Here is a 26468-nt window from a genome sequence, read left to right as displayed (position 1 = left end):
AGAGCTTTAATTACAAGCTTGTTTGAGTCTTGCAACAGATAGAGAAATGGTGAAAAGAAAATAAGAACAAACCAAACCATTCTACTTAATTGTGGTAGCCAGAGCCAGTTGACTTCAGTAAGCTACTTAAGAATGAATATATCCAGGAATGCATACCATAAAATGATACATCTTTCTCTGGGGAATGGTCTCATTCTCAAAACTTGAATTGCAGACTTGGGTTCCTTCAAAGCTTAGGCTTTTTTAGGACTCCTTTTAGACACAAGAACTAGTACTGATTGATTTATTTTCTTTTTCTCTTTTAAATGAATTCATCAAGGGGATATTTTTCAGTGGAAAATATCTTTGTAAAAGCCCTTGGACGCTGTAAAAGAAAATAACTCTCAAAAGAGTTCAAGCCTAGCCTGGCCAATTTTTATTTTCAAAAGAGTTATTTCCATTTTTAACACAAGAAAGGTATTTTGAAGAACACATCTGAAAAACAAGCTAACTTCTTGCAGAATAAAAAAGAACAAGAGCAGTTTCCATGGGCACTAATCATTAAGATCCAGTTTTTTAAAGCCATATGAATCCCTCTCTAAATGGCACAAATGCTAAAAATACTTTAAATAAAGAAAGATGTTCCTAATGCACGAAGAATATCCAGGTATCTTTAACAGGCCAACAGACAAGAAAGGAAAATTCTGCAGCTCATCTGTAAAGAAAGCGTGAGCCTGTTAAAAAAATTAAGCATCATTTTGAATGTTGCCGAAATTCTGCAGAGAGACCTTCTTCAGAGATAGCAATCATTCTGTATGGGCTTAACTGCACACAGAGATACGTCATTTTCTACTATAAATACACTAAATGCAGTTGAAAATAGGGGAAGTGTATTGATATCAATTTCTTTACCTCTCAGATATTTGGAAGAACTGCATAGTATTCTATGGTGTTTGGCATTTTAAGAGTTTTTTAGAAGTGAAAAATCTGAAAAGAAATGAAGTTGAAAATGGGAAACAGCTGACATTTTATTATTTTATTAGATACCTCTTGTTTGATAAGAAATTTGAGACATTTTAGAAAATAACATTCTAAATCATACAAACATTTTACAATTGCAACTTACCATCTGTATTTAAATAAAACAGCAGCATAAGCCCAGCAGAAGGCTAATGTAATTTTAATGTACCTCTGCACATTTTCTGTTATTCTGGTTTAAAAAGTCATATTAGGTGCAGAAGAAAGAAGTGTCTTTTTCAGGGGTTAAGTTTTGTAATAGTAAAATAGCAACAGAGAGAGTCAAGTCAATAGGTTAGGAGAATTAGACAAGGATACCAAGTACAGTCACTTGCCTTCTATACAAGCTTGCAACCTGGTTAAAGTGCTAGCATAGTGTCTATTGCTTTAAATATCACAATGTTCACACCAATAATATACAGAAATGCAGGGTAGCATTTATTACACCCAATTTTTAATAAAAACCATTTCTCATAAACAGATATTTCCAAGTCTTTTGCATAATCGTGTATAAAAAACACTTATAATATTTGCTTTTACACACAATCATATGTAATTAATATATTAGAATTGCACAGCAACACTCAAAATCTATTTAATTTAGAAAAGGAAATTTTAGTTATCTAAAATAATTTTTGCAGTATCTTACTCTCGCTGCTTAATAAGTTGGTTAGAATTCAAATACTAGAGAAACTATGCTTCATAGAAACCTGATCAACTGTCATTTACAAAGGTACAAAATATACAGCAAAGTTAATCTCTCATTAAATAAAATATACAGATTAGCTAATGTTACAGATCATTAACTAACACCTTATTTTAAGGGATAAACTTCTAGGGAGCTTCCCCTCTCCTCCCCCAATACAGGAGAATTACACAACAGTTCCTTTCCCTGTATGTTTATGCAATGAGTCACGTTCACTTTAACTGCTGATAATAGAGGACTGGGTTTATCATTCTGCATAGCGAGGCCAAAAATGATCCCTGGTGGAACGGCAGTAAAGTCAGTGTGAAACCCTAGAGATCAGTTTTGTCTAAGGTATCACAGCCTATTCCTTTATTTATTTATAGCAATAACACAAATCATTATCACTGTGGTGGCATTTAGTCCTCCATGAGAATTCTCCCATAATCTACCAATCAACCTACCATTAAAATAAAGTGTTGCCAATATACTCCATGATCACTCTGTTGTTCAAATAGTGAGCTATGAAAACTGCCTACTAATTCTTAAATGGATCTCCCTGATAATAAATGAGTTTTAATAAAAACAGCATGTTCCCACTTAAACCAGCCATTGTAATTTAAGTTTGGAATGAATGGCAAGTGCTTGTATGTTAGGTTAGCAAAGAAGTATAACACCAGCTACAACTACAGAAGTGTCACATCTCCGATGTTTACTCTTGGTCCAGGCGTATATTAACCATGGCAAAGCACCGGCCTAGGCTCTGAAAGAATGGTACAACAAAAACATCTGTCAGGCTCTTCCATACAGTTTGCACTGAAGGCAGGACCATGAGACAGGTTTTCACAAAAGGCACCACAACCCTGCAAAAGAGAAAACGAAAAATTGGAAGATTGGTGCTGCTACAGCACAGGGAAATCAGGACAATGAAACACAGGTGTGACATCTTAGGGATGAGAAGTGGTTCCTTACCTTTTATAACTTCATAATATACATATACATATACATATACATATACATATACATATACATATACATATACATATTTAAGCAAGTTAACTCTTGCAGTCATTCTCTCTGTTTATTAACTGGCAATTTGTTTACATGGCATTTAGAATGCTGAACTTTTGCTGTCTCTCCCTGCTCCTGGCAGGGCAGGTGTGCATGATCTGCCATAGCCCTGCTGCCACCCACCATGGCTGAAGAGCATTCATCCCCTAAGGACTCACTTGTGCTGTGGTCATATCTGAATGTGGGTCTGTAGGGGTTGACAGAAACACTATGTTCCCCAGTTTGATTTACTGGAAACAGCCTTTACAATCTCTTCTTGCTCTGCTGTGTCTTCTGGTGTTTCTTTGTCTGTCCTGCAGGCACACACAAGTGCACAGGCATACATGCACTTCACACCGTTGGTGTCTCATTCCTACCCATCCCTATTCCAAGATGCTACAGTAAAACAGAAACAGGGAGGCAATATCCAGGTACATCAGATTATTACAATACAAGTACATGCCACATCTCAGAAAAATGGGATGATCCTGTAAAATTCTTGATTTGTGAGTGAGAAATTAATATTAGAATATGGTCAGAACTCCTTGTCAGGGGATAAGATCTTTTTATTCACTCAGGGTGCATACTAGAGAATATTGTGCTTTCATCTCCTGAGCTTTGGTAAGCATCTGGGGATTGCTCTCCCTGTGTGCCGATTCCGAAGCAATGTCATTACTGGCGGCTTGAGCCAAGCATGCTAACAGTGGAGGAGAGCCAGAAGTGCACATGGGCAGCTCACGAGGGCCAGTGGATACATGACAACTGACCACAATATTTGAAGTTATTCTCCTTCCCTAATCATTTACTGGCCTAAACCTCTGGTCATTTCACTAAGCTGCTCTTACTTGGGTGCAGACAAACTAAATGTATACATAAATAATACTGAAGTTCTACTAGCGCAAGGTTTTAAAAAAAACTCTGCCATACTGAACACGTTTACTTCCTAAATTAGGCAAAAGAACATATAGATTATTTTGACAATGATAAAAAACTCTGTCCTACTTCACTGTTGCATTCAAAATTTAAGTTCCCAGTCTGGCATTTGCATAATTCCACTGCAGAATTTTCACTCTGACTGGAATGACAGAAAATACCTAATTTAATATTTCATCCTAAGTCTGAAAAAAAGTTGCTGTGTATTTACAATGCATACTCCTCAGATTAACAAAGTAGAAAATACCTACCACGTTTAAAAATTTTTGAAGGTTAGAAATGTACAGAATCAAAATTAATTACTTTCAGTGTTTATCTAACAGCTTTTGTCATACAATGCAAGCCATATACTAGAACATCAATGCTCTACTCAAAGCTAGCCCAGATGGATTTAAACAAGAATAGTTTTTCTAAAACCTTCTCTTTTGTCTCTGCTGAAACAGCCCATATAGGACTGTGAGCATTACTGGAAAGTTGTGCCTCTAGTTTTAAACTCAACCCTGTAAGCTATGTGTTTATAACCACCTATAATATCACTGCATAGAGAATACATCATTTATAGAATAAAAAACTAGGCCTTAACCTGTTAGAATACTGCTGATAAACATCAATAATGCAAACAGAAAAAAAAAATTGCTATTTTTGCAAGCAATACAGGGAACACACCAGAAATGGCTATTTTGTTTGTGCTGACTTCACCTCTTTTCCATTTCAGATAGTTTATAAGGACAATGTAATTTTTCCTTTGATACCATCTATAATTAATTTGGCCCAATTTTTTTAAAACCTAACTCAACTGGAGAGAAGCAGAAAAGACAACATTTCTTTTGGACCCTCTGTTGACAGGATCACACAAAATACAAATAAAACAAATACCACAGTATGCAGAAGATTCACAGAAAGATATAGAAGGCTGGAGAAGCAGTGATCATAGTACTTGAAATTGCTGTAGAGGTAATTCACACGGTACTGAAACTCAACCTATTTTGATTACTGGAAGTCAAACTATTTTGGTAATCTTATGGAAAATAAACTAATCTTATTTTGGTAATCTTATGGAAAATAAAATAATTAAAATGTTTTGGTAATGTTTACAATCTTTAAGCACTTATTATTACAGTTTTTAATTTATGGTAAATGCATGCAAATCCCAATGTAGGCTAAATCCATAGGAGGATACATGAGACGTAATAGCAACCAAAGCTAATTAATGTAAATAACTTTCAATTTTAAAATAAAAGTCCATCTACTTATAGAACAATTACTCAAACGTCTTTCGTCAGAGAAGAAAATCCTTTACACCAAGGAAAGTCATAAAAGGTATTTTTCTAAGTTTTAAATTATGTGTGTATTTACATGTGTACAAGTCTGCATCCTGTTCTGCACAGGATATCTTATCTGACAGTGCGATACTGCCAGATTATCAGAGGGTGCAATGTGCTTTCCATGGAGTGACCAGTCACACTTAAAAATTAATAATCAAATGCCATTAGAAGCCATGTATTTGTTTTTGTGACCTGACAAATATAACGTACCCATCCTTTGCTGTGGATTTAGCCTGGTCTGCAGTTTTGTTCACAGACATGGTAGGTACCCTGATGCCATACTGGTACTGCTAGTGTTAGCATGTAGAACCACATTGGGAAGAAAACAAAAGGTCTGTTGAATTTGTCATCTAAGCTGAAGACAGCTATCTATATGACCTCTCACTGAATCTTGCTATGTATATATATTATAAAATACACCTCCTTTGACCAAGTGGGATGAATTGTGTCTTATGGGAACTGTTGAACTGAAAAGCTCCAATTACCCCATTTTTCCCCTTCTATCCTATTTTCTCTTTATTCTGTTCTAGGCATGACACCTACAAAATTATTTCCCTCAATGTTTCTCACTTTTGCTCACGTTACTTTTGCTTCTTGCTAAGCCCTGAACGAGCACTGTCAAGAACTAAACACCTCTTGGAAATGGCAGAGCACAGCTTAATTCCCACTAATAATGAGAATCAACTTTTTATAGACATGGGCAACAATGTTGGAGCAGTCATGCACCATTAATTGAGATTCTGGCTTCAAAGTGAAGAATCATGCCTTCTCCTGTAATGTTTTTCAAAATGGAATCTCAGAAATGTCTTAATACTCTTTTTCAAATGCTCTGTATTTCTGTGCCTAAATGATCTAACTCCATGTACTATATCATGATTTTGAATGAAAAGTCTTGCATAGCTCTACAATACAAGCAAGCATTGTGAAAAGGCTAAAAATTACCGAGCAGTTCTACAGCTTGTTGCATGCCATTAACTATTGGGACAAGTGAGGCAATGGATAACCACCATAGCCTTTCACATCTCATACACAGTATTTGAAGTGCATTAAAATCAAATATTATGTATTCCAGGACCTGGATAGACTGGAAATGATAAAACTACTACAAAAGAAGCAAGGCAACATCCACATACTTTTTTTTCCTAAACCAAGGGATATGTACTGGACAACAAAGAGAGGCATCAAGACAGCACCACCAGATTATAAGGTAGGCCTTCGTAGCTGTAATTTATTTAGATTTCAAGGAGTCAGCAGGGACATGGTTTTAGGATTGAATGTGATAGCAGCAGTTTTGTAAATGAAGTTGTGGAATACAAAAAGGTAAGAAATAATGCATGTCCATATCTGCTTTTCATGTAAATCCATGGTTCTGTCTTAGCACTGTGAATGGCAGCTCAAGTGGAGAAGTGCTGTGAATACCTACTGCTTTAGCCTATGATGTATAGAGCTGAGTGAGCCCATCTCAGATCCAAGACTCAAATTATGGGTCACTGATTCTTAGTGTAAATATGCAATGTACCAAAACACTATTCTGATAAAACTACAAAACAGCATACATGAAATTCAAGTATTAATTTCCAAGAGGTTGCAAACATGTGGCTTGGAACAAGAATCAATCACTGCTCCACAAGAAATATAAAAATTTTGAATGAGCTGCCTGTAAAACCTGAAGTGTTCTGTTCATGTTCAAAAATCAACAACCTTAACAACTACAATCTGAGGGCATATTTAAAAACTTGCTAATTTCACAGAAAGGTATCACAACTCAGTGTGGCCTATATACTCTGAGAATGACAGTCATCAGTAATGGAAAAATGTGAAGTTGACTTCCTTGAACTGGCTTGTATGTGGATCACCAGCCTGCTAGCTGGCCCAGGTTCAGCCCATCAGCATCTTTTACCAGGTAGTATGAAACCAGATTCTGGCTCAAGCAGCCAGTTTGGGAACATAATATGTTCCATCTTTATGGTTAAAAATGAAAATGAGGTGTATTACTATATGTTTCTTACTTAGCTTTCTTTTTACAGGTGAAAGACAACATTTACTATCAGGTGAGATGGGGCAATTCACAAGGCGCCCCTGAGCGTAAGAAATGCTGAGTTAGACATGTGGATTTTAACACGCTGATAAAACTGCAACAATATGTGTGACATCAACAGAGCTTTCTGCTTGAGCACCTCCAGAAGTTGTTGAAACACTTTTGAATTTATCCCTAGAAAAGGCTCCCTTACAACATTTCAACATCATCACCTCACTGGTTTGGATGATAAAAGTGAAGCAGAGAGACTCTTAGTGACAGACTTCTGGGTGGGTTTGCCCCAGGGTCTTCCCATGACATTTAAACAGCTGAAGTTATCATGGAATTCCCTTTCTTTCATGTACAAAACAAGGAGTTACTTTTTTTTCCAGACCCAATGGGCCTACAAGGGAACTACCCTGTACTCTGTATTTAGGGCCTTTAAACGTGTACTGCTTTTGCACCACCCTCTCAAATGCAGCAACGTTGAACTCCTCACTCGCATGGTATCTGGAACATGAAGAGGTGCCAACTTAGAGATGCCAACTTAGTCTCAGTGCGTTGGAACAAATCCAGTTTGAGTTTGTGGGAACATGAGGCAGTATTGCCTTTGGATGGTAGCACCGGATGGAGTCCAAGGGGATGCAGACAGCACTACTGAGTTATGTGATTCTTTCACATCCATCCCAGGTGCAAGGAAGATCAAAACTAAAGATCAATTCTATGTTGACAATGAACCTGGGCACGAAACTGAAAGCAAGTGTGCTCACAGAAAGTCGAGAGAAACGTTTCAAGTGAAGTGCTACATTCGGAAAGTCCCATTTCACATGTACTGAGAACCCCCAGTTCCTGAGATAGTCACTAGGGACTACGTGCATAAATAGTAACTGACCTCTGAGTCCTGGATCAGTGAAACCCTGTAAAACCCTGTCTGTGAAATCCAGATACAAGATCCTTCTGAAGCACAAAAAAGCACTACAGTTTTAATAAATTTGGCATTGATGAATTTTTCCACAGATATTTCACTACTGGAAACCTATATATACTCACTATACCCTTTTGCAGTCACACTGCACACTATGGTGAAGTGACAGCTGACAAATCTAAAAATCTGGGCAACACTATGCCTATGAACTGTTTGTTTGTAACAATTTGGGAACAAGAGATATAGCAAGTGGGCATCCCTAAACTGCACTGCAACTCCTTTGGATATTGTGCAAACACTATGTTCCACAATTCAAGTTAATCAGTTTTCAAAGTGGCTTGACAATGTCACCAACACAAGCTTCCATTGTACTTTCAAAAACTGAAATCTGCACCCACAAAATTGTCACCATAAGTTCAGATAATCAATGTATTCCTAGGGCTTTGAGTTTACTTCCAGTTTCTGTATTCTGTTTTCCCTGATAAAAGGAAAAGGATTCCAGTGTTACCCAAATCAAATTAGACTTTGCCCAAAACTCATGTATATGGAAAATCTTGGTTTGCAGAAATAATGTCAATAATCTGCATTCATTCCTTCCTCTACAGCCTTTTGGACTGTCAGTTCTTTCCTCAACCTCACCATACTCCACACCTTTCCTCCTTCTCCACCATCATCTCCCTTTCTGGTCTCAGAAATACTTTCTGATACTTTGTGATCACATTATGCTTAAAGTACACAGGTTTTCTGTGACTTGGACGGCCAGCATATTTGCCTGTGAACTTGTGCCATGGTCAGAAGCAGCTTTCCTGAGCTCAGCAGGGTTTTTTGCTTAGGTGGAAGGGCTTTTGGAGCACTGCATCTAGAGATAGCTATGCACCAGATGCAAGGCACTAGCACTACATTCTATGTCAGCAACACAGAGCCAGCTGGGCCCTCAAAAGCTTTCTTCAGTCTGTGAGGAAAAAAATAAAAGAGGTAACAGTACTAAAAAGTTAGTAATAACTTCAAGTGTTAGTAATACTTCTGCCTAGATAATTCATTTAAAATACACTTTTGAACAAATTCTGCACTTCAGTTTAAAAAACAAATTCAGACACTATTATCACTCCAGAAGCCAGCCAAGGTTGGAATCCATTGCTGTAGGTGCTGTCCAAGCGGGAACACAGGTTCTCCGCCCCAAGGAGCTTATATAGTCATGACAGACCGCTGGTAAAACCAAGGCAGGGAACTGAATCACAGAGAAAGCACTGTTTCCTTTTCTGTCCCTTTAGAAATAAAGCAGTTAATATTAGCAGATCTGGCTAGCTGTGTAAAGTCTGCGCCCGGTGGTTTGGCAATAGTGAATGCTAGAGGAAAGGAGCTCTGCGGAGCTGCCGGCAGAGCCCGGACACAGCACGCCCTTACCAGATGTGGAGGCAGCTGAGCGTGGCGAAGACGATCCCCACAACCAGGGCCATCGGAATGGCGAGGACCAGAGTCAGGACCTTGTAGATCACGTACTTGCTGAGCTCAAACAGAGCGTGGCTGCAGATCCACACCTTGTCGAAGGAGTGGGTGAGCTCGGGCTCCGCGATCACATCCTCGAAGCCAAGCTGGAACAAGAGGAGGCTTTACCGTCACGGGGAGCTGGGGCGCGAGGAGCCCGCGGGGGACCCCCCTCGCCGGCACCCGAGCACCGGCCCCGGCCCCGGCTTCGCCCGCCCCGGTCCGGCCCGGCCCGGCCCGCACCTGCAGGTGGGAGTTCAGCCCGTGGGGGTCGCGGTCCAGCTCGTCCTCCGCGCACTTCTCCGCGTCCGACAGCGCGGGGCCGCCGCTCCGCGGGAAGTTGTCGTCGTCGTCCATGAAGATGCGGGTGTCCACTTTCTCCGTCTCCAGCCCCATGGCGCTGCCGCCGCTGCGCGGCTCCGGCCCGGCCCTGCCCCGTCCGCCGCCGCTGCCCCGCCGGGCCGGGCCGGGCCGGGGCGGAGCGGGGCTGCCCGGGACACGCCCCGCGGGCCCCGCAGGCGGCGGGAGCCCTACCGGGCCCTACCGAGCCTCAAGGACCCGCGGGCCGGGCTGGGGTGGGCGCCTGCGGGCAGCCCCTGCCCTCGGCTCGGCAGCCGCTCGGTGGGCGCTGAGCCGGCCCGGCAGGCCGCCCCGGCCGCGCTGGGTGTCCCCGTTCCTCTGCGGTGCCCGGCTGTCACCGCGGGTCCCGCCCGGCTGGCCTTTGTCAGCGCTTGTGGCATCGCAACCACCGGCAGCAGAAACAAAAAGCGGAGGGGATTGCGCTCTGGGCCAAGCTGGGCCGTGTCTGTGCCCCTCTGCAGCTGTGGGGAAAGGGGACAGAAAGGGGAAGGAGGGGTGGGTCGCCACTGCCCACCGATGTTCCCGTGCCCGGCCCCACTGGCCCGTCACACTCCAGCGGGATTTACTTGACTCGTGCTGCTTAAACGAACTAATTTTTGCTATAATAAAATACTGCATCTGCCATTACAAGTATTTTCACGCCTTCTTTGGGTTTTAGCTTCACTCCATACAAATTATTTTCTCTATTTTATTTGAGAACATGTTTTAAACCAAAGAGTGATCTGTATAAAGTCACAAAACTATTACAATGACTGCGAAAAGTACCTAATAATATTGATATGCAGAGTGATCTTATGAGCTGCCAGGAGTTCATTCTTGCTGCATTCAATAACCACAGTTATCAGACAGTCTCAGAGAGAAGTGATATTAACTAATCAATCATCCAGACCTGTTAAATTAGAGAGGAAGTTGCTAATTTTAACTTCCTTTAATTTTTACCGCTACATTAAGTTAAGGAGAGCTTTAAGCTTTAAAAAGCTCACAAGAAAATTATATAAAAACAAGTATTCCAAATTTGGGTAGGATATCACCTGTTACAATGCTCAGGTTCATACTGCATTGTTCTTGTCGGAAACTTCTGCAGAAAAGCTTTGCATCTATGTGTAACTCGAATTGATGGGTTTTTTTCTCCATATTAGTGAGCTTAGTGATACTCATGTAAATGTTTTGGACTAGGTCTAAAAAGCCTGCAAATCCGAGTTTACGATAGGTTCAAAGGCAAGCAAAGAATCAGTGTGATGACTCAAGACATACTTATGAGCTACATTTCTACCCTGCTTCCCCTCACCCCTCCTGCCTTCCTCCATTACCCTTTGCTCCATGAGTGAGAAGAATAAAAAACCAATTAGAGTCGAGGTTCTGCCCTACTCTTCAGGGTGCTTCTGTTATTTTTTGGCCTGTTGATACAGGGACGTGAGTGCAGCCCAAAGGCATTCATCAGGTTTCTGGTACCTGCTTGGGTTAGGCACAGACATTTGGATTTGGTGCTGCTGAAAAGCAAGGTAGGAGCCAGCAACACAGGCTCCCAAACTAGTTCCTTAGTTACCATACTGGATTGTACCAACTATTTCCTACTTCTCCCCTCACCAGAGGCATGGATCAGGTGCATGTGCACAAACTGGGACCTGCTTTGGAACAGCTCTGCCCATTTCCCAACCCCTCCTGCTGCATCTCACTCAAGCCAACCAGCTGGAGCTGCGATTCTATAGCTTTATTGCTCAGTTCCAGCTTTGATAAAAGCTAGGGATGGTTCTTCTTGAAAGATCTCCCAAATCACAGTCTGCCACTGGAGAGTGGGCTTGCAGTATCGGCCCCATTTATAAAAAGCAAATAGCACTTTCTTGTTCATGTCCATATACTTTTTGAAATCTGTTATTGTATTAATTGATAAACATTGAGAAGGCACCATGGAAAAACCAAGAGTTTACCTTTGTAATCTCTGAGGATTTGAAATAAAGTGGTGATGCAATTGCTCCTGAAAGAATAATATTTTTATGGAAAGCCTATTTAAAAGTAATAAAAGCTCAAGTGTGCATATGACTGAGGATGTTGGTTATTAAAAGCCCCTTAAATCATGCTGTCTTCAATAACTTTGGTAGTTATTTTGGAAAATATTTGTATGTGACTTATCAAGTAAGGAGACAGTAAAGTCAGAGCAACATTGAGTTATAATCCCTGGCTAATGCCCAGAATAAGAAGAGGTATATACCATGTTCAATAAGGGGGGATTTTTCCAGTATCCATGTTCAGGGACACTAGGCTCAGCTTTCTACTTTTTCTCCATGGCTGGAGAGAACACTATGAAGTACAAAAGTAAGAGTAGAGAAAAAGGACCATTAACCAGGTGCAAATCTTCTCCAATCTTACATGATATTCTCTAAGAACCTTTGGACAAATATTTATTTTTTTTAATTTCTGTGTTGGTAAGCTGACAAGGAATTCTATCATGTGTCACGAAATACATATGTATATGAGTGTTTCTATGCTTTGGCCCAGGCGTAGTTCTTTATGTGCTAAACTTCTGCTTGAAGGTGACATCAGCTGTTGAAGAAATATATCTCCATTTTCTAACCATGACATCTTTTGCTGCTATGTTTTTAGCAAGTGAAATGGTGACATTGTTTCTTATTATGAATTCTTTGTATTAGAAGAGTGTCTCAGAATGTATTGTGGTACAGAGTACACAGCTGATGAACAAACAGTCTCCCAAAAAGCTTGTAATCAAAAGTACAGGTTCAGGGATGAGCAAGGGATGCAGACATATAGATGGATATCCAAAAAAGCAAGCAATGCTGTGGTAGACTCAGTAGTTTTATTCCTGTTTTCATACACATTGTTGGAAAAGGACTTTTACAGGCTGGTTTGAAGAAGGATTGTCTTGCATGTTCACTGCAATTCCTCTGAGGTGTGAAGTGCAGCATAAGGCGAAACATCTCAGTTCACAAACAGATTTTTGGAGAGCAATGATCTTGGCAAAAAAGTTTTCATATCTGTCCTTGAAAAAAAAAATTACATTTAGACTCTAACTAATGTGTAATTTTATCGAAAAATGTGGGGTTCATTTAATTCCATATTTGTTTTATAAGGATGTTCCTGTTTAAGCTTTGAGTATTACTTTGATTATTGTAGCATTTCATAAACAGATACAAACCTTCTTTCTTGACCAGGGCAGGCATGTCAGTTATGTATCTTTTGGCAACAGCTTTCACAGTTTTACTTAGCATTTGAGAAAAGTGCCTGTCTTTGCAACAAGACCATAGGCAATGGTCAGTTGGGCCTCATCCATTCTATTTTGCTTGTCAAGATGAGTTCAGCTCTCAGAGTATCCTTTTCCTGTTTTCTCTCTCTTTTCCCTTTTAGAAATATTTGTAGTTTAATCTAAAAATATAATATAATGATTATAATACCAAAAACACTTCACATTTTTAAAGACATAAATCACCAGGAGTCCTATTAAAGTCTAGTGTAGTTTTATTGGGATTTTTACGGATGTGTACTTCAAATACGTTATTTTCGTTTCAAGATCAGGATTGAAAAAAATATTTCAGAGGAGCTGTGAAAAGAATATTTTATTTTACCTTCATATCTCTATGACATACTTGGGGAATTTCTGTTACTATCATTTCACAGACAGGCAGTATGCTGGGATACAAAAGGTCAGATGGGCTCTCAGTATTTGTTTACTTTAGAAATGAGGTGTAAAAACAGTGGCTGCAGCTATTCCCTGGCCATGCAGCATGGATGGAGGGGAGAGGGAGCTGCACAGCTGAAATTTCAAGAAGTGAACAAGGCAATGTTAGTGGAAAAGCTGCAACTTCTTTTCCCAATTTTCCTTCTATGGAAAATAAATTTATGCCTGGATGTAAATCCATTTGAAGGAGGCAGTTGTAGAGAACTGAAAAAATTGTGTGGCATTCAGGGATATGTGAGATGTTAAAATGAAACAAACCCTGAAGGGCCTTGCAAATTAAAGATATTGATTAGAAGCTACATTTTCTTATTTACACAGTGGGCAGTTTAAATATTCAGATTTGACACTCAGAGAGGTTTAAACTGCAAATGCTAACACATTGTCTTGATATAGCCACATCTGTAAAAGCTAAAAAAAAATTTGAAAAGTCAAATAAATTGCATGTTTGAGGAGTTTGCATAGGAAAACCTGAAGGGAGACTTTTGGAAAAAGTGTGTAAATCATATGTATCCTACTTTGTCACCACTGAAGCGGTAGCCTTTGACTTGGTCCATTAAAAGCATAATGAGATCCTGTCTCTGGATATGGAAACTCTCTTATGCTTTTCTTGTCATTTTTTGTCCTGTGGAGTGTAAGATTCAGTGTTTTCAATGGCCAATCAATGCAAATAAATGTAAGCCTTTTGTTTAAAATAAAAACATTTATATTTAATTTGCTGAATTATATCCATTGCTGCTAAATTTAGCCAAATGCTTCTGTGAAGATTTTATATGTGTTGAGGTGAAAGCTGCTTTGAGAGTCAGAATAGAGTTGACATGATGAATATGTTCAGGCCAAAAACTGGTTTTGGTTATTTTAGGACTTTCTGGATCTTTTTTAGCCAAGAAAAGTTAGTGGCAATAGATATGTTTATAGTAGCTTTCAGAATAGCTTCTGATTTCTAATATGAGAAAGGAAGAAAGCAAGTACTCCCATGAGGTCTCCTGAGTTGCTGTTTTGATGATTTAATAGTGCTCAAAGAGTCTCCACTGAGGGATGAGAGAGTTTGCTGTTTAATACCAACAGTGGGAATATGGTTTCTAGTGAGCAGATAGAGAGCACGGGGAACAGCAGAGGGGCTGGGCTCAGACATTTTTAGCTACTTCTTTTTTCTTTTCTCCCACCAACAGAAGTTTGGAAATGTTTTCAGTGTGTTTTCATAATTCATTCTTGTGAGCTTTCAGTTTTTTAAAAATTTTGCTTCTACCAGCAGTTTATAGCATGTATCATCAGAGCTGTTATTAGTATGTCAGTATGTGTTACAGGGTAAAACTCACAATGATTCACTGAGACTTGGATTTGAATGCTGAAAGAAGTGGTGATCTAGTGAAAAGTTCCCAGGTTGGGATTAGGAGGCTATCTGTATGTATGATATGTATTGAATCATTAAATCATTAAGGTTGGAAAAGAGCCCCAAGACCAAGTCCAGCCTCTGACTGATCGCCACCCTGTTAAGTACACTATAGCACTTAGTGCCACTTCCAGTCATTTCTTGAACATGTCCAGGGATGGTAATTCCACCACCTCCTTGGGTAGCCTGTTCCAGTGCTGGACCACATTTTCAGGGAAGAAATTATTCCTGATGCCCAATGTGAACCCCCTGGGTGCAGCTTGAGGCCACTTCCTCCTGTTCTGTCTCTGGTTGCTTGGGAGAAGAGGCTGACTCTCACCTGGCCACAGCCTCCTTCCTGATGGTTGCAAAGAGTGGTAAGGCTAAACCACCCAAATCTCACAGCTGCTCCACACAGGACTTACTCTCAGGACCTCTCACCAGCTTTGTTTTCCTTCTTTGGACATCTTCCAGCACCTCAATGTCCTTCTTGTAATGAGAGGCCCAGAACTGGATGCAGAACTTGAGGTGTGGCCACGCCAGTGCTGAGTACAGGACAATGACTTCCCCAGACCTGCTGGCCACTTCAATGTTTACAGCATTACAGGGGCTGATATAATCGATGTTTCCTCTCTGTTTAAGCATAAGACTTAAGCAAAGTATAAGACACCCCAATAAGGCTCCTGCTCAGTGGGCCAGCTGCATTTTATAAAAGGTTGAGAAAGGGATGTAGGGTATGGAAAGCTACTGAGCACTGACTGGCAACCCCTGAGCCTGTTCATGCCCCAGCCCTGCCAGAGCTGGGGAGCAGAACTATCTGCTTTAGCCTTGCAGCGTGGTGGTCCTACAGCTGCTACTGTTCAGCTGTCTGATGGTAGCTTGTTAAAATGTGTAACTCCAGTGTTTATGGCTGTTTACTTATATAAACAGAGTAAAGAAAGGCATTAAAGCAGTGTAGCATAAAACCAGAACCTAGAAGCTCATCAGAGCTTCAGAGCTTGGTCTCTTTGTCAACTGAAAGGAAAAGGGATGTTGTGGAAGAAATATAGAAACAGCTTGAGTGCTTGTGGGATTTGCAGGAAGGACCAGGTGACTTCTCTATGAGCATCCAAGTTAAACCAGATTCTGATGAAAAATCATAATAAAAGCAGTATCTCTTTTTGGATGGTTTTTGTTGCAAACGTTCTGTCATTGGTTGTCAGTGATGGAGGATCCTTTACTTTGGACCACACTGTATTTTTTGGAGATTGATGAATGTTCTGTTTTAATTAGGACTCTGCTAATGGTTGTTTTTTCTTTCTTCTGTTGATGAAGTGTTGCTGTGCAGGAAGCTATGTCTGGTGGGCAGCGGGTGATGACTTGGGATGTGAAGCAGTGTGCTGTCATTGACTGATGGCTTCTATAAAGATAAAAATCCAACTCTTGAACTTTTCAATAGTTACCACAAGCTTAGGTGGTTTTGATATTAAACAAACCCTTTTTTTTCTGAAGATGCAGATTTCTATCCATTCAGCAGCTGGATCAAATACTTCTCAGGTCTGTTTTTAAAAGCAATCTATCTGGAAAAATGTGAAAGTCACTAGATTGAGACTTGATTGGTTTTTTTGTATTTCATAGACTGAGCTACATTTCAGGCGTTTGCTGCCACTAAATTTTCCAAATATTTTCTGCAACTTGCTGTCTCCATGTGAAAATCTCTTTGACCTTTTCAACAGTTTCTGCTCTTTTCATGCTATGTGTACAGGAGAGGAATACTGAACCTATAATGCTTGAATTATGTAATTCTTTTCTGTAGTTCCTTTACGAAAATACTTAGGGTCTGATAAACTACTTTTACTAAGACTGCATTTTTGGTCTGTTTGCAGTATATTAGTGATCCAGAAAATCTCTGGGGTGTTTAGTACTTTAGTACTTCATCCATGAGGTAGACAACAAAACTTTTTATTTCTTATTCCTATAATGTAGAAAAAATATTTTCCATTCTTATTCATCATATCGTTTTCAAATAGATTACTGGAAAGCCAGAAATATTTATAAGTCAGCTTTACACAGTATGAAGAATTTTTCTTTTCCAAGATTTGGCCATTCCTACACTTGGGACTTGTAAGGATCTGACTTTTACTTGCCCAAGGAGTGCCACACATATGCTATTCTTTGGATGTTTTTCCCTTAAACTTAACTTTATTATCTTTTTATAATCTGATAGCTTGGTTAAATCTTGACTTCTTTAGGTAAGTAAAGTAATTTCTGAGGTAAAACCCTTCCTTTATGAAAAAGGATGCTCCTCTGAGAAAAGCAGAATTTGAAGGATACTTTTTCAAAGGGCATGCAATTAAAAAAATTCCTACTTGGAAAACTCCACTGAGCAGAGATGACAACAGAACACAAATACCCTTGTGAGCAACTGATAATTTTTCTAATTATTTTGAGTCAAACAAATGTTGTTGAAGAATGTACCACTCTTGGAGGTGCCCTTGGATTACATTCCTTGTCTCTGTAAGACATCTCTGGTATGACTTGGCCTGCCCCTGTGGTGTCAGTGCAGCTGGTCCATGTATTACAACACAGGTGTAATGTGTGATATACATGCACATTGTATGTATGAATGGATGTCTGTTATAGTGTTTGCTCTGTCCAGGTTATCCCAGGAAAGGAGATCGGAGCAGATAGAATGCAAAGTTCCTTTCTAGAGAAGAGGTACATTATCAATAATCAAAGACTAGCAAATTGTGACTAACCTTCAGTTGATTACTTCTGGGGTTTTTCCCTCCAGGCCACTCCCTCCCAAGGCTATGTGCTCTTCCTCTTCTGTCTTTTTATGAAATCCAAGGGGAACAGAGAAACTCTTGTCTAAAGAGTTAGCAGCAGCCAGTGGGTTCAACACATGCTGAATGCAAGTATGTGTATGCTCTGCTTGAATCTCAGAATTTCCTTCAGTGTTTGTGCTTGTGGTAGCAGTGGTAGGAGACATAGCAGAGAACAGGGACTAGGTTAAGAATTGGTTTGTTCTCAAAAACTTTTGACCAGGGCTAGATGGTCCTTGAATAAAATGCTAGCTACTACCCATTGAATAAAATGCTAGCTACTAGTAAAGAACACTGAACTATGCAGATGCATTAATAGGAATGGGGATAAGACATTTTTAAGAGGCCTACTGTAGACAGGTCTGGGAGAAGAGAACATCTTCTCCCAACATCTAGCAGATCTTTTACACATTCCATGCTCGGAAGTCTAGTTCAGTCTACTTTGGAAATCCAGAAAGCTTTTTTTTTTTTTTCTTATTCAGTTTCCCTTTCTATTTTCCCATAAAAGTCCCTCTTTTTTGTATTTGTGCTTTCAGACTGTAGGTTGCTGTATTTCTTTAATTGTCATACAGCCAATGTCTTAAAAATTCATTTCTATTTTAGTCACTCACTACGTATCAGTCTCTCCAGCTCTCTGATCATTTTTGCTGTTTTCTGGACTCTCTGGACTCCTTCCATTTTCTCACTCGGTCTTTTTTGATAGTTAGACAGCTATAACTGCATGTAAAATTCCGGGCAGGCACAGAGGGAGTAAAGTAATCTGCAGATAGATTTCAACCTTCCTTTTTTTTGGTCTTGTTATGTTTGTGAAAACAGCTCAAAACTGTTTTATTTGTACTGCTAGCAATGCCTTTATTTTATTAGTGCATGCTCTCTCATTCATTATAGCTTTAAGATTAATCAGCATTTCTCTTTATACCAGCTGAAGGTCTGCCCCTTTCATTTTAATTTATAGCTGTTTTTGTTATTTTGTGTGTGTGCCTGTGTGTTCATGTTTGTTCATTGAGTCTAATTATAACTTTTCTATGACTCTTTCTATGATTCTCTTATTTTTCTCTTTGAGAAAGTATTCCATGTGAAGATCTCTATCCTTCAGATGGAAACCTGTAGATAATGCAACTGAAATAAATCAGAGCTCCACCATTTCCAACAGAACCTTTGGGAATAAGGGCAAAATCAGAGATTGAATGTCAAAGTATTTAAAGACTGTATCCTGGCTATATATGGTAAAACAACCCAGGCAATACTCTGAATTCTAGGCCACTCCTGAGGCTTAGCCCACTCTTGCCCTTTGAGGTAGTATTCCCTCGACATGAGCTCTGGTTCCTAGAAATTCCTGCTCATACTGGGCCAAGAAATGCTCTGGGAATGTTCCTGGGGCCCTTCTAAGGAAGCACCCAGGAAGCAGGGACCACAAATGTCCCAACAAAGCACAAGGACAGCAAAGGTGCATATATATCCACACTTGTTTTCATGTTGGTAACTGTCTAAAACATGTGCTGGGTGCTGTGAATATTTGAATATCAGGTTTATTAGAGAATATTGGCATATACTGAGAGAATGGCAAGCCTGAGGCGTTTCTTGGATTGTGACTCATTCTGTTTTCCATTTCAGCAGCTCCAAGTTTATATTGGTGTCTTAACCAAAGATTTTAGATTTGTTTAACTCTTTTAATTATAAACTTTCTAGTTTACTTCAAATGTTCTAGTAACAGAGGAGAGACTACGTCTCTTGATGAAAGAGACATCTCTTGACATAAATATTAAAGTATCACTATGGTTGTCTGAGCACTGAGACCTGGTAGACCAGGGTTGTTTTGCTCTATATATAATTTTTGGCAAGACAACTGGGCTTTTTGTGCTATATTGTCTTTATCTGTCTAACTTATTACCATTTTTTTTTTTGTGTGGGGATGAAACACAGTTTTGTCAAGCTCATGTTTATTAATCCTGTGAAGCATATCAGGTAACTCATTTGCCTTTATAAGTGCCCAGTGTACCATTGAAAATCTGGTTAGCATGTGCTGCACAATATTGTGTACATCACTTCCAGCTGTATCATAAAAATTCAAAACTTTTAGATAGACTCTTCTCTCACATGAATTTTATAGTCCACATCCTGGTGACATTTTATGAGTATCCAAATCCTCAGGAACAGTAAATGAAATCTTTATAGCCACTTGGTTTGCTTCTTGAACTGATGTGTAATAAGGAAGAGCACAGTTCAGCACATTTGGTAGGAAAAGCTATTAGAAGTGTGAAAGCTGTTTTAAATAGACTCTGCTTGTTGCATGTGATAAAATGGATGCAACCTGTATCTACACAGTGAGTTTGAAAATACAGTACAGACTCAGCTTCTCAGCTTTGGGATCACCAAAAGTCTCATGAGAAGACAGTATAGCAGGATGTTTCTTCTCTTACTCCAGTAGAGGTATATTGTGCCCAGTCAATTGATTTGCAGTTGATCGGGTCAATGGTATGGGTAGAGTCATAAAAACCATCACACTTTTCCCAGCTTGCTGCCTGCCCATCCCATTGATAGGAAGCAGACAACTGGTTTCAGTGGAGTTGTTTCCTGTGATAATTGTTACTGCTGAAAGGAAAGCTGATGTGTAAAGGGACATGGGACAGTCCATTACTACCCACTCACTACAATGAGTGCACAGGATTAAGCGCAAGCCTGCTGAGAACTGTTAAAAGCAGAAATAGCTGGGAAACCCATAGGGCCAGGAATTCTGCAGAGTGACTGGGATGTATATAATTGAAAATGCTTGGTCTGCATCAGAAGACTTCATGTGATAGGCTGACAAGGAGAGATCTTTAAAAAAAATAAATAATGCAGTTGCAGAACAGGGACTGTGCAGTCTAACTGTGCCTCTAAGAGGTGTCAGAAGGAATAGAAGCTCACTTTTGCTGGTTGTACAGAGGATGATTCTGATATTTTTAAAAAAACCATTTTGAGACAGGCCTGTAAGAAAATGTCTTTCCATTTTGTTCCATTCAGAGACATTATTTCCAGATCACTGTGACATGAAAGAGAATGTGTTTACACAGTAGTACAGAGTGCCTCTGACAGAACATAGCTGAGGGCAAAGTAATATGGAGACAGATGCCTCATAAATTCCATCCCATTTCATGACCCATCCAGAAAAGGTGGTTTTGTTCAAACACTGGTCAAAAACCAGCTGTCATCATGTAAGCAAGAATGATTAACAATAGACAATGAGAGCATTTACCCATAGCTCACCAAGGAGTGGGCGGTGGGCAAAAAACTAAAGAAAATTCAGGAACAGAGCTGCAGCCTGACATGATGAACAAAAGCATGTTTTTGTAATAAGTATGCCCTTAATAGCCAAAATAATTTGCTGCTTAGTAAGTGCTCTGTACAAGCCAGTTTGGCAGCGGGTAACGGTGCCCAAACATTCCTGGTTTGCAGAGAAGTGCCACATGCCTTCTCTCTGTGCAATGTTTGAAGATATTGCAAAGTTATTGTCCCTGTAACATCTGCAAACTATGACTAACAAATAATGAATCAGAAGAGTACAGTGCTGCCTATGCCATTCTTCCCACTGACAAACTCACTCTCTCTTATCAGCCCTGGCAGCATCTGTGCCCTGGGCATCCAAGTCCTGAGGGCTGCAAGAAAGCTGACAATATAGCAAAAGAAGGCAAGCAGCACAGCTCAAGCTAGAGTGGTAGAGAATGGGTGAGAATGAAAGAAAGGAAAAGAAAAAAGCCTCATATTGAAAGTGTTGGTTTTTTTCCCTTTGAATATTATACAAATCTCCACTGAAAACCCCTACAACAGGAATTTTTAGAACACAATCTCCATGGAGAAGAGTTTTGCCACTTGTATACTCTGTCTCCAGTGGCTTTTATACACAGTGTCCAAAAAGGAGTTGAGCACTGCCCAAGTTTTATGTTTCCCAGGTACAGAAGTTGCAGGAACTATGAATCTTATCTGTGTTTTTTATCTCAGCATGCTTGGAAGAGAGAAGGGGTCCTGGCCTTTGGAGTCTGCACATAACTAAGCCAAATACTTCATGTCAACTCAAGTTCAGGGAAAGCAAAGAGAGACATTCAGCACAAAGAGATTGTTTGCATTCTGGGGCTGACCTTTTGCAGGTGGAAATCAGGGTGGCTCATTCTTTTGAAAGCCTGCAGAATGGAGTGATGGCACATATGCCTATTCTTTGCTATATGAGACAGACTTACTTGGTCGGATTTCTCTGTGAGGAGGATTTTAAAGATACTGAAGTAGAGATCCACATGGTAAAGGCTTTTTGTGAAAGAACTTGTTTGTGGTTTATTAGTTGTGTAATGCAGTAATTGAGGTTAAGTACTGAAACAATATTTGTTCCTCTGTTAATGGTCAGAGAGTTTGGTAGTGAAAAAAGCTGTTAAAGTCATTGCTTAAAGTTCCTTATATTCACACTGCCTTTCAAAGCAGGGTGTCAGTTCTGCCAGCACATCGATTACAGCCATTGAATACCTGTTCCTGTGCAGCACCTTACAATTTGCATGGAGGAGAGCCAGGGAGACACATAGGGTAACTAAAGCAGAAACTCGAGCCCAGGTGGGTGCTGGGCACAGGGCAGCAGTGCAGTCCAGCATTACAAGAGAAACACCTATCACTGAATTATGGTTTTGGACAGTAGGAGAAAGGGAAGAAGCATTAAGCACTTTTCCCATCACAATGTGCCCAAGTTTGCCCACCTAGGTTAACAGTCTAGTAGATGCATTTTGGAATTAGGTTAATAGTCTAGTAGAGACTACTAATCTAGGTCTCCTAGGTTAATAGTATAGTAGATGGACTTTGGAATTAGTGATCTACCAAAGTCCAGTTCCCTTGCTGCTAACTATTCTCGCTGCTAAAGGATACTGCTGGTTTTTGAAGAGCTCTGGATGTAGAGCTCAGGTTAGATAACAATTATGCTAACATCTGTGTGGGTGGTTGGTTGAGAATTTCAGTTCCATTCACAGATCAGAATTCAAGATTGAGAACTCAGTCCATTCATTGAGGAAAGGCAGTGCCTCTGTCTACGGTTCCCATCTACCAGCTCAAATTTGCAACCAGAATAGAAACCTTTTTCTGACTCTAGCAGTGCACTGCACACTTTTGTGACAGGCAAGTAATTGCTTTGGGTATGCCAATAGATAAAAATTTAACAATTTATGACCAGATAAGAGAGATGTAACTATTGTTGGATGGGAGCTGGCCAAGTGCTGACCTGCAGCACGGTTATTAATTAGGATTAACTCCAAGGTCTTAACAGAAATGTTCAGCCACTGCCAGGAAATCGGCAGATTCACGGGTGACTGTTGTGGTTTCTGCTTCCTCTGCACTCATTTAAGGGGTCCCTTATTTTTAGTGGTGAGGTTAAAGTGCCATTTTGTGGAATGAGAAAATGTTTGTTATTTTTTTCATGTGATTGTATGACACCATTCACACCTAAAATTTGCTTTATGTGAGTTTGATAGATTGCTGTACTCACAAGGTTCTTGGATATTGTTTTCTTGTTAACTCCAGTTGCTTTTATTTGTCTGAGCCATTTTGGGTGAAAAATTGGCATCTTGTGATCAAACTAGGTCTTCTTAAAATTTTCAGCGAGGTGGTAACAACAAGATTATTTGTCTTTTGTGCCAGTAAAAGCCACAATATCCTGTTTCTTCCCCTAGGTTGGCTGGTTAGTGTATTTCTCTGTGATTTTCAGGCTTTAATTTCCAACCTGAGGCTGAAAAACTGAGAACACAAAACCCACAGCTTATTTATGGAGTGGTTCTGCTAACCACAGTGGCATTGTACAAAGGTAGGCAGTGCTGCAGACTGTTCTAGTCTCAGAACTATTAATATGTACTGCCCGCAAGGACATCTACTTTGCAAATTGTGGATATTTTAGCTGGATATATACCAGCTCAGCTAAGCCTGATAATAGTGTTTTTGGGTGAGAATAAGTGAATAGGAAAAGATAGAAACCAAAAGTATTCTAATAATACAGTGCATTATTTTAACTTACAGAGGCAGCTTACTGTACTTATTTGTTTAAAAATTTAGCAGAAGAATTTGCTTTGACTGGAAATTTGTCTTCCTGCTAAAAAAAGGGGAGACAAACTGTGCTCAGCTCCTGATTTGAAACATCTTCAGAAACAATGATAATTTAAATAATGAACTAAACCAAATATGTGTTCAAAATTCCGCCTTTCACAGTATCAGCAGTTGTCTGTACTATGGCTTTTACACCTGAGTGCCAATATTTCCTCTTGCCCAGTTTCTTATTATCTTGTTTTACACCCTTTTATCACCATGCAAGGAAAAAGAGAAAGCTTATTGTTTCTAATTCCTTGTTAGAAGGAAGAAAACTTAATTGTCTTTACAAGGACTTTCCCTCTGTTTCATTGCAGAGCATCAATCTAGAACTTAGTTGTCTTACAGCAAAAATGTATATTATATGTGTTTCATTCTGTTTTCCAGTTTTATAAAGTAGAGATACATGCAGTGTGTTTTAGGACAGACAGCTTTTAAAGTGACCTATCTTTTTCTTTTTTTCCTTTCTTTTTTTTTCTTTTTTAAAGTAGCCAAGCCAGCAAATCATAACTAGAAATGGAAATGGATTTCCATAGGTATGAAGCATGCCAAATACTAATGCCTAGTCTGATTTTGTATTTCTGTTTATTTTATCACTGGCATGCCACTGGTTTTTTAAATTACCTTGTGCCTGCAGGATAAGATAGTAACATACTTCCCTTTGGCCTTCAAGCTGTAGTTAAGTTTGGCTTAGTTTACCATTTTAATGAGGAGAACTCCCTACACAATCCTCTGTATCATGAATAACACTGATTCCTGTTTATTCATACTGAGATATCTGTTAGTATTTTATTATACTAACATCTGTACCTTGAAACAAAGCACACCCATTTAAAAAAAATCTATGAATGAATAGATTTGTAGCTGGGTTTATGGAATATTAAGCCAATGAAAACCTCAGGGGTAAACAATCAGTGAAAGCCACCTGAACTTATTTAATTAACACTCTGAAAAATGTGAACCTGTCAGGAGAACTATTCCTATATGTTTTGACACATTTCTTTGTTCTTGTACCCATCAAGATACAATCCCTACACAATAGGAGCCCGGGTGTTGTTTAATGTCTGGTAAACTGAGAATAGAATAAGGGCTATACTGTCCTTATATTCTGTTTATATGTTTTATATCTTGGATCTCTCAGGATGGTGAGAGGGCCAGGGCAGCCACAGCATCCTCCTGAGTGGGCACTGGGTGTGTGGATCCTGCAGCTTAGAAGCTCTTCTTGCTCCCTTGGACGAAACATAACCCTCATGAGCTGGACACAACCGGACTCTATGTGGGAGGCAGTGCTGATGCAGACAGTGAAGATGTTTCCATCCTGTATAGGGGCCAACAAGAGGAATGGTTTGAATTACAGTTCTTGCATTGAAATGAAGCCAGGGACTATTCGCTAATTTAATGTAATATGCTTGTGTTAAAATTCAGAAGAAAAAGTGCATTGCTTCATGAAATGTCCTGTGATGGAACTGTCTGGATTTACCATAAGAGCCATGGCTGTGCTTAAGTGGTGCTATCTATTGCAAAGAACTTGCTTTTACCAGGCAAAGTTTTTATTTAGAGACACCTGAATAATAGGAAAGCATTTTTAAGTGGCAGTATACGTGATATTCCCTAAGAGTGCATGTAGTCACATCTGAGAATGTTTTTATTGAGATGACAACGTTAAAGTAAAATATTGAACTAGTGAATCCTAGAGTGTGAACAGTGGCTTAAAAATTGTCTTCTGGTGAGAAAATGAAAGGTAAATTCCATTTACAGGAGAAAAGAGAAGGCTTTATCCAATGCCTTTATTGTAGAGTGTGTGTCTGTTTCCATGCAAAAACAGACTTTTGGAGCATCTGTAGAACTATGACATGGATACCTCTCCAGAGCCAACATTCCCTATAAGCATATATTTAATTTAACATTTTGCCTAGGACAGGAACACTGGTAAGGTTATAGCATCTGTAATGCTAATTTGTGTCTATGGAACATTTTAAACTGCTCGATAGGAAACAGCCTTGGGGTTGTACAATGTGAGATGCCTGTGTAACTTTCCTAGGGTCTTGTAAAAATAGCAAATTCATATTTTTCATGAAATTTGGGTGTCTCTTGAGCAGACATTGCCTTGCTTCACAGTAGATCAGCTCCAGTACCTTTGGCACACAAGAATTTACCAAGAGCATCTCTCAGAAAGGTCAGCAGATTGCTCAGTCAAAGCCTCTTTCCAAGTTTTAGATTGCACAAGCTTCAGTCTTGAGAAACGTTCCCTTGAGTGAGTCCCCTGTTTCTAATAATATTGTGTAGATTTAACAGTTTCAGTATGTTTCTTCTTGAAACAGGTTGCTAAGACACACTATCCTGTTTTCTGTTCACCATTTGGACAATGCTTCACTGTACACAAGGAAAATTATGGGCTGCTGACTGTCCAGCACCCATGAGCTGATCTCCATGAGCACCTATAGCACAAATGTCTCCACCAAGAGGGTGGGTGGCAACACCACTTTATTTAGATTTTGTTCAATGATTGAGACAAATATTACATTTTTATCAATGTCTTGCATCGCAATGAAGAAATCCTGGGTCCCACTTCAGTCAGTAGAAAACACATCTGGCAGTTCAGTGCTGACACTGTAATCATTAGTTCCCAATGGCCTGTTGCAGTACTTTCCAACCTCTCATTGTTCGTGACTTAATCACTTCCCATCTTAACTATTTCTGCTGCCACTTTTGTGCTCTTAAGTCTCAGAGCTTCTGAGTGTTCA

General features: G+C 39.6%; 1 protein-coding gene across 1 annotated transcript; it reads right to left on the bottom strand.

Annotated features, from left to right (window-relative positions):
* Positions 1-977: 977 nt before the first annotated feature.
* On the bottom strand, positions 978-9887 carry CAV2 (caveolin 2). Its single transcript, XM_064732515.1, has 3 exons — positions 9660-9887; positions 9336-9523; positions 978-2544 (listed from the first exon to the last, which is right to left on the bottom strand). Exons 1-3 carry the CDS (start codon positions 9810-9812, stop codon positions 2394-2396), a joined length of 492 nt encoding a protein of 163 aa, XP_064588585.1. The 5' UTR covers positions 9813-9887; the 3' UTR covers positions 978-2393.
* Between the last annotated feature and the right edge of the window lie 16581 nt (positions 9888-26468).

The sequence above is a fragment of the Zonotrichia leucophrys genome, chromosome 1A (genome assembly GCF_028769735.1).
Source record: "Zonotrichia leucophrys gambelii isolate GWCS_2022_RI chromosome 1A, RI_Zleu_2.0, whole genome shotgun sequence".
NCBI lineage: Eukaryota > Metazoa > Chordata > Aves > Passeriformes > Passerellidae > Zonotrichia > Zonotrichia leucophrys.
This window is presented reverse-complemented; position numbering and strand designations above follow the sequence as displayed.

Excerpts from the sequence above, each read along its gene's own strand:
- CAV2 (XM_064732515.1), bottom strand. The coding sequence starts at position 9,812 with ATGGGGCTGGAGACGGAGAAAGTGGACACCCGCATCTTCATGGACGAC. Across the intron at positions 9,524-9,659 it reads GGCTGAACTCCCACCTGCAG|CTTGGCTTCGAGGATGTGAT; the intron begins GTGCGGGCCGGG and ends CTCTTGTTCCAG. Across the intron at positions 2,545-9,335 it reads CTCAGCTGCCTCCACATCTG|GGTTGTGGTGCCTTTTGTGA; the intron begins GTAAGGGCGTGC and ends TCTCTTTTGCAG.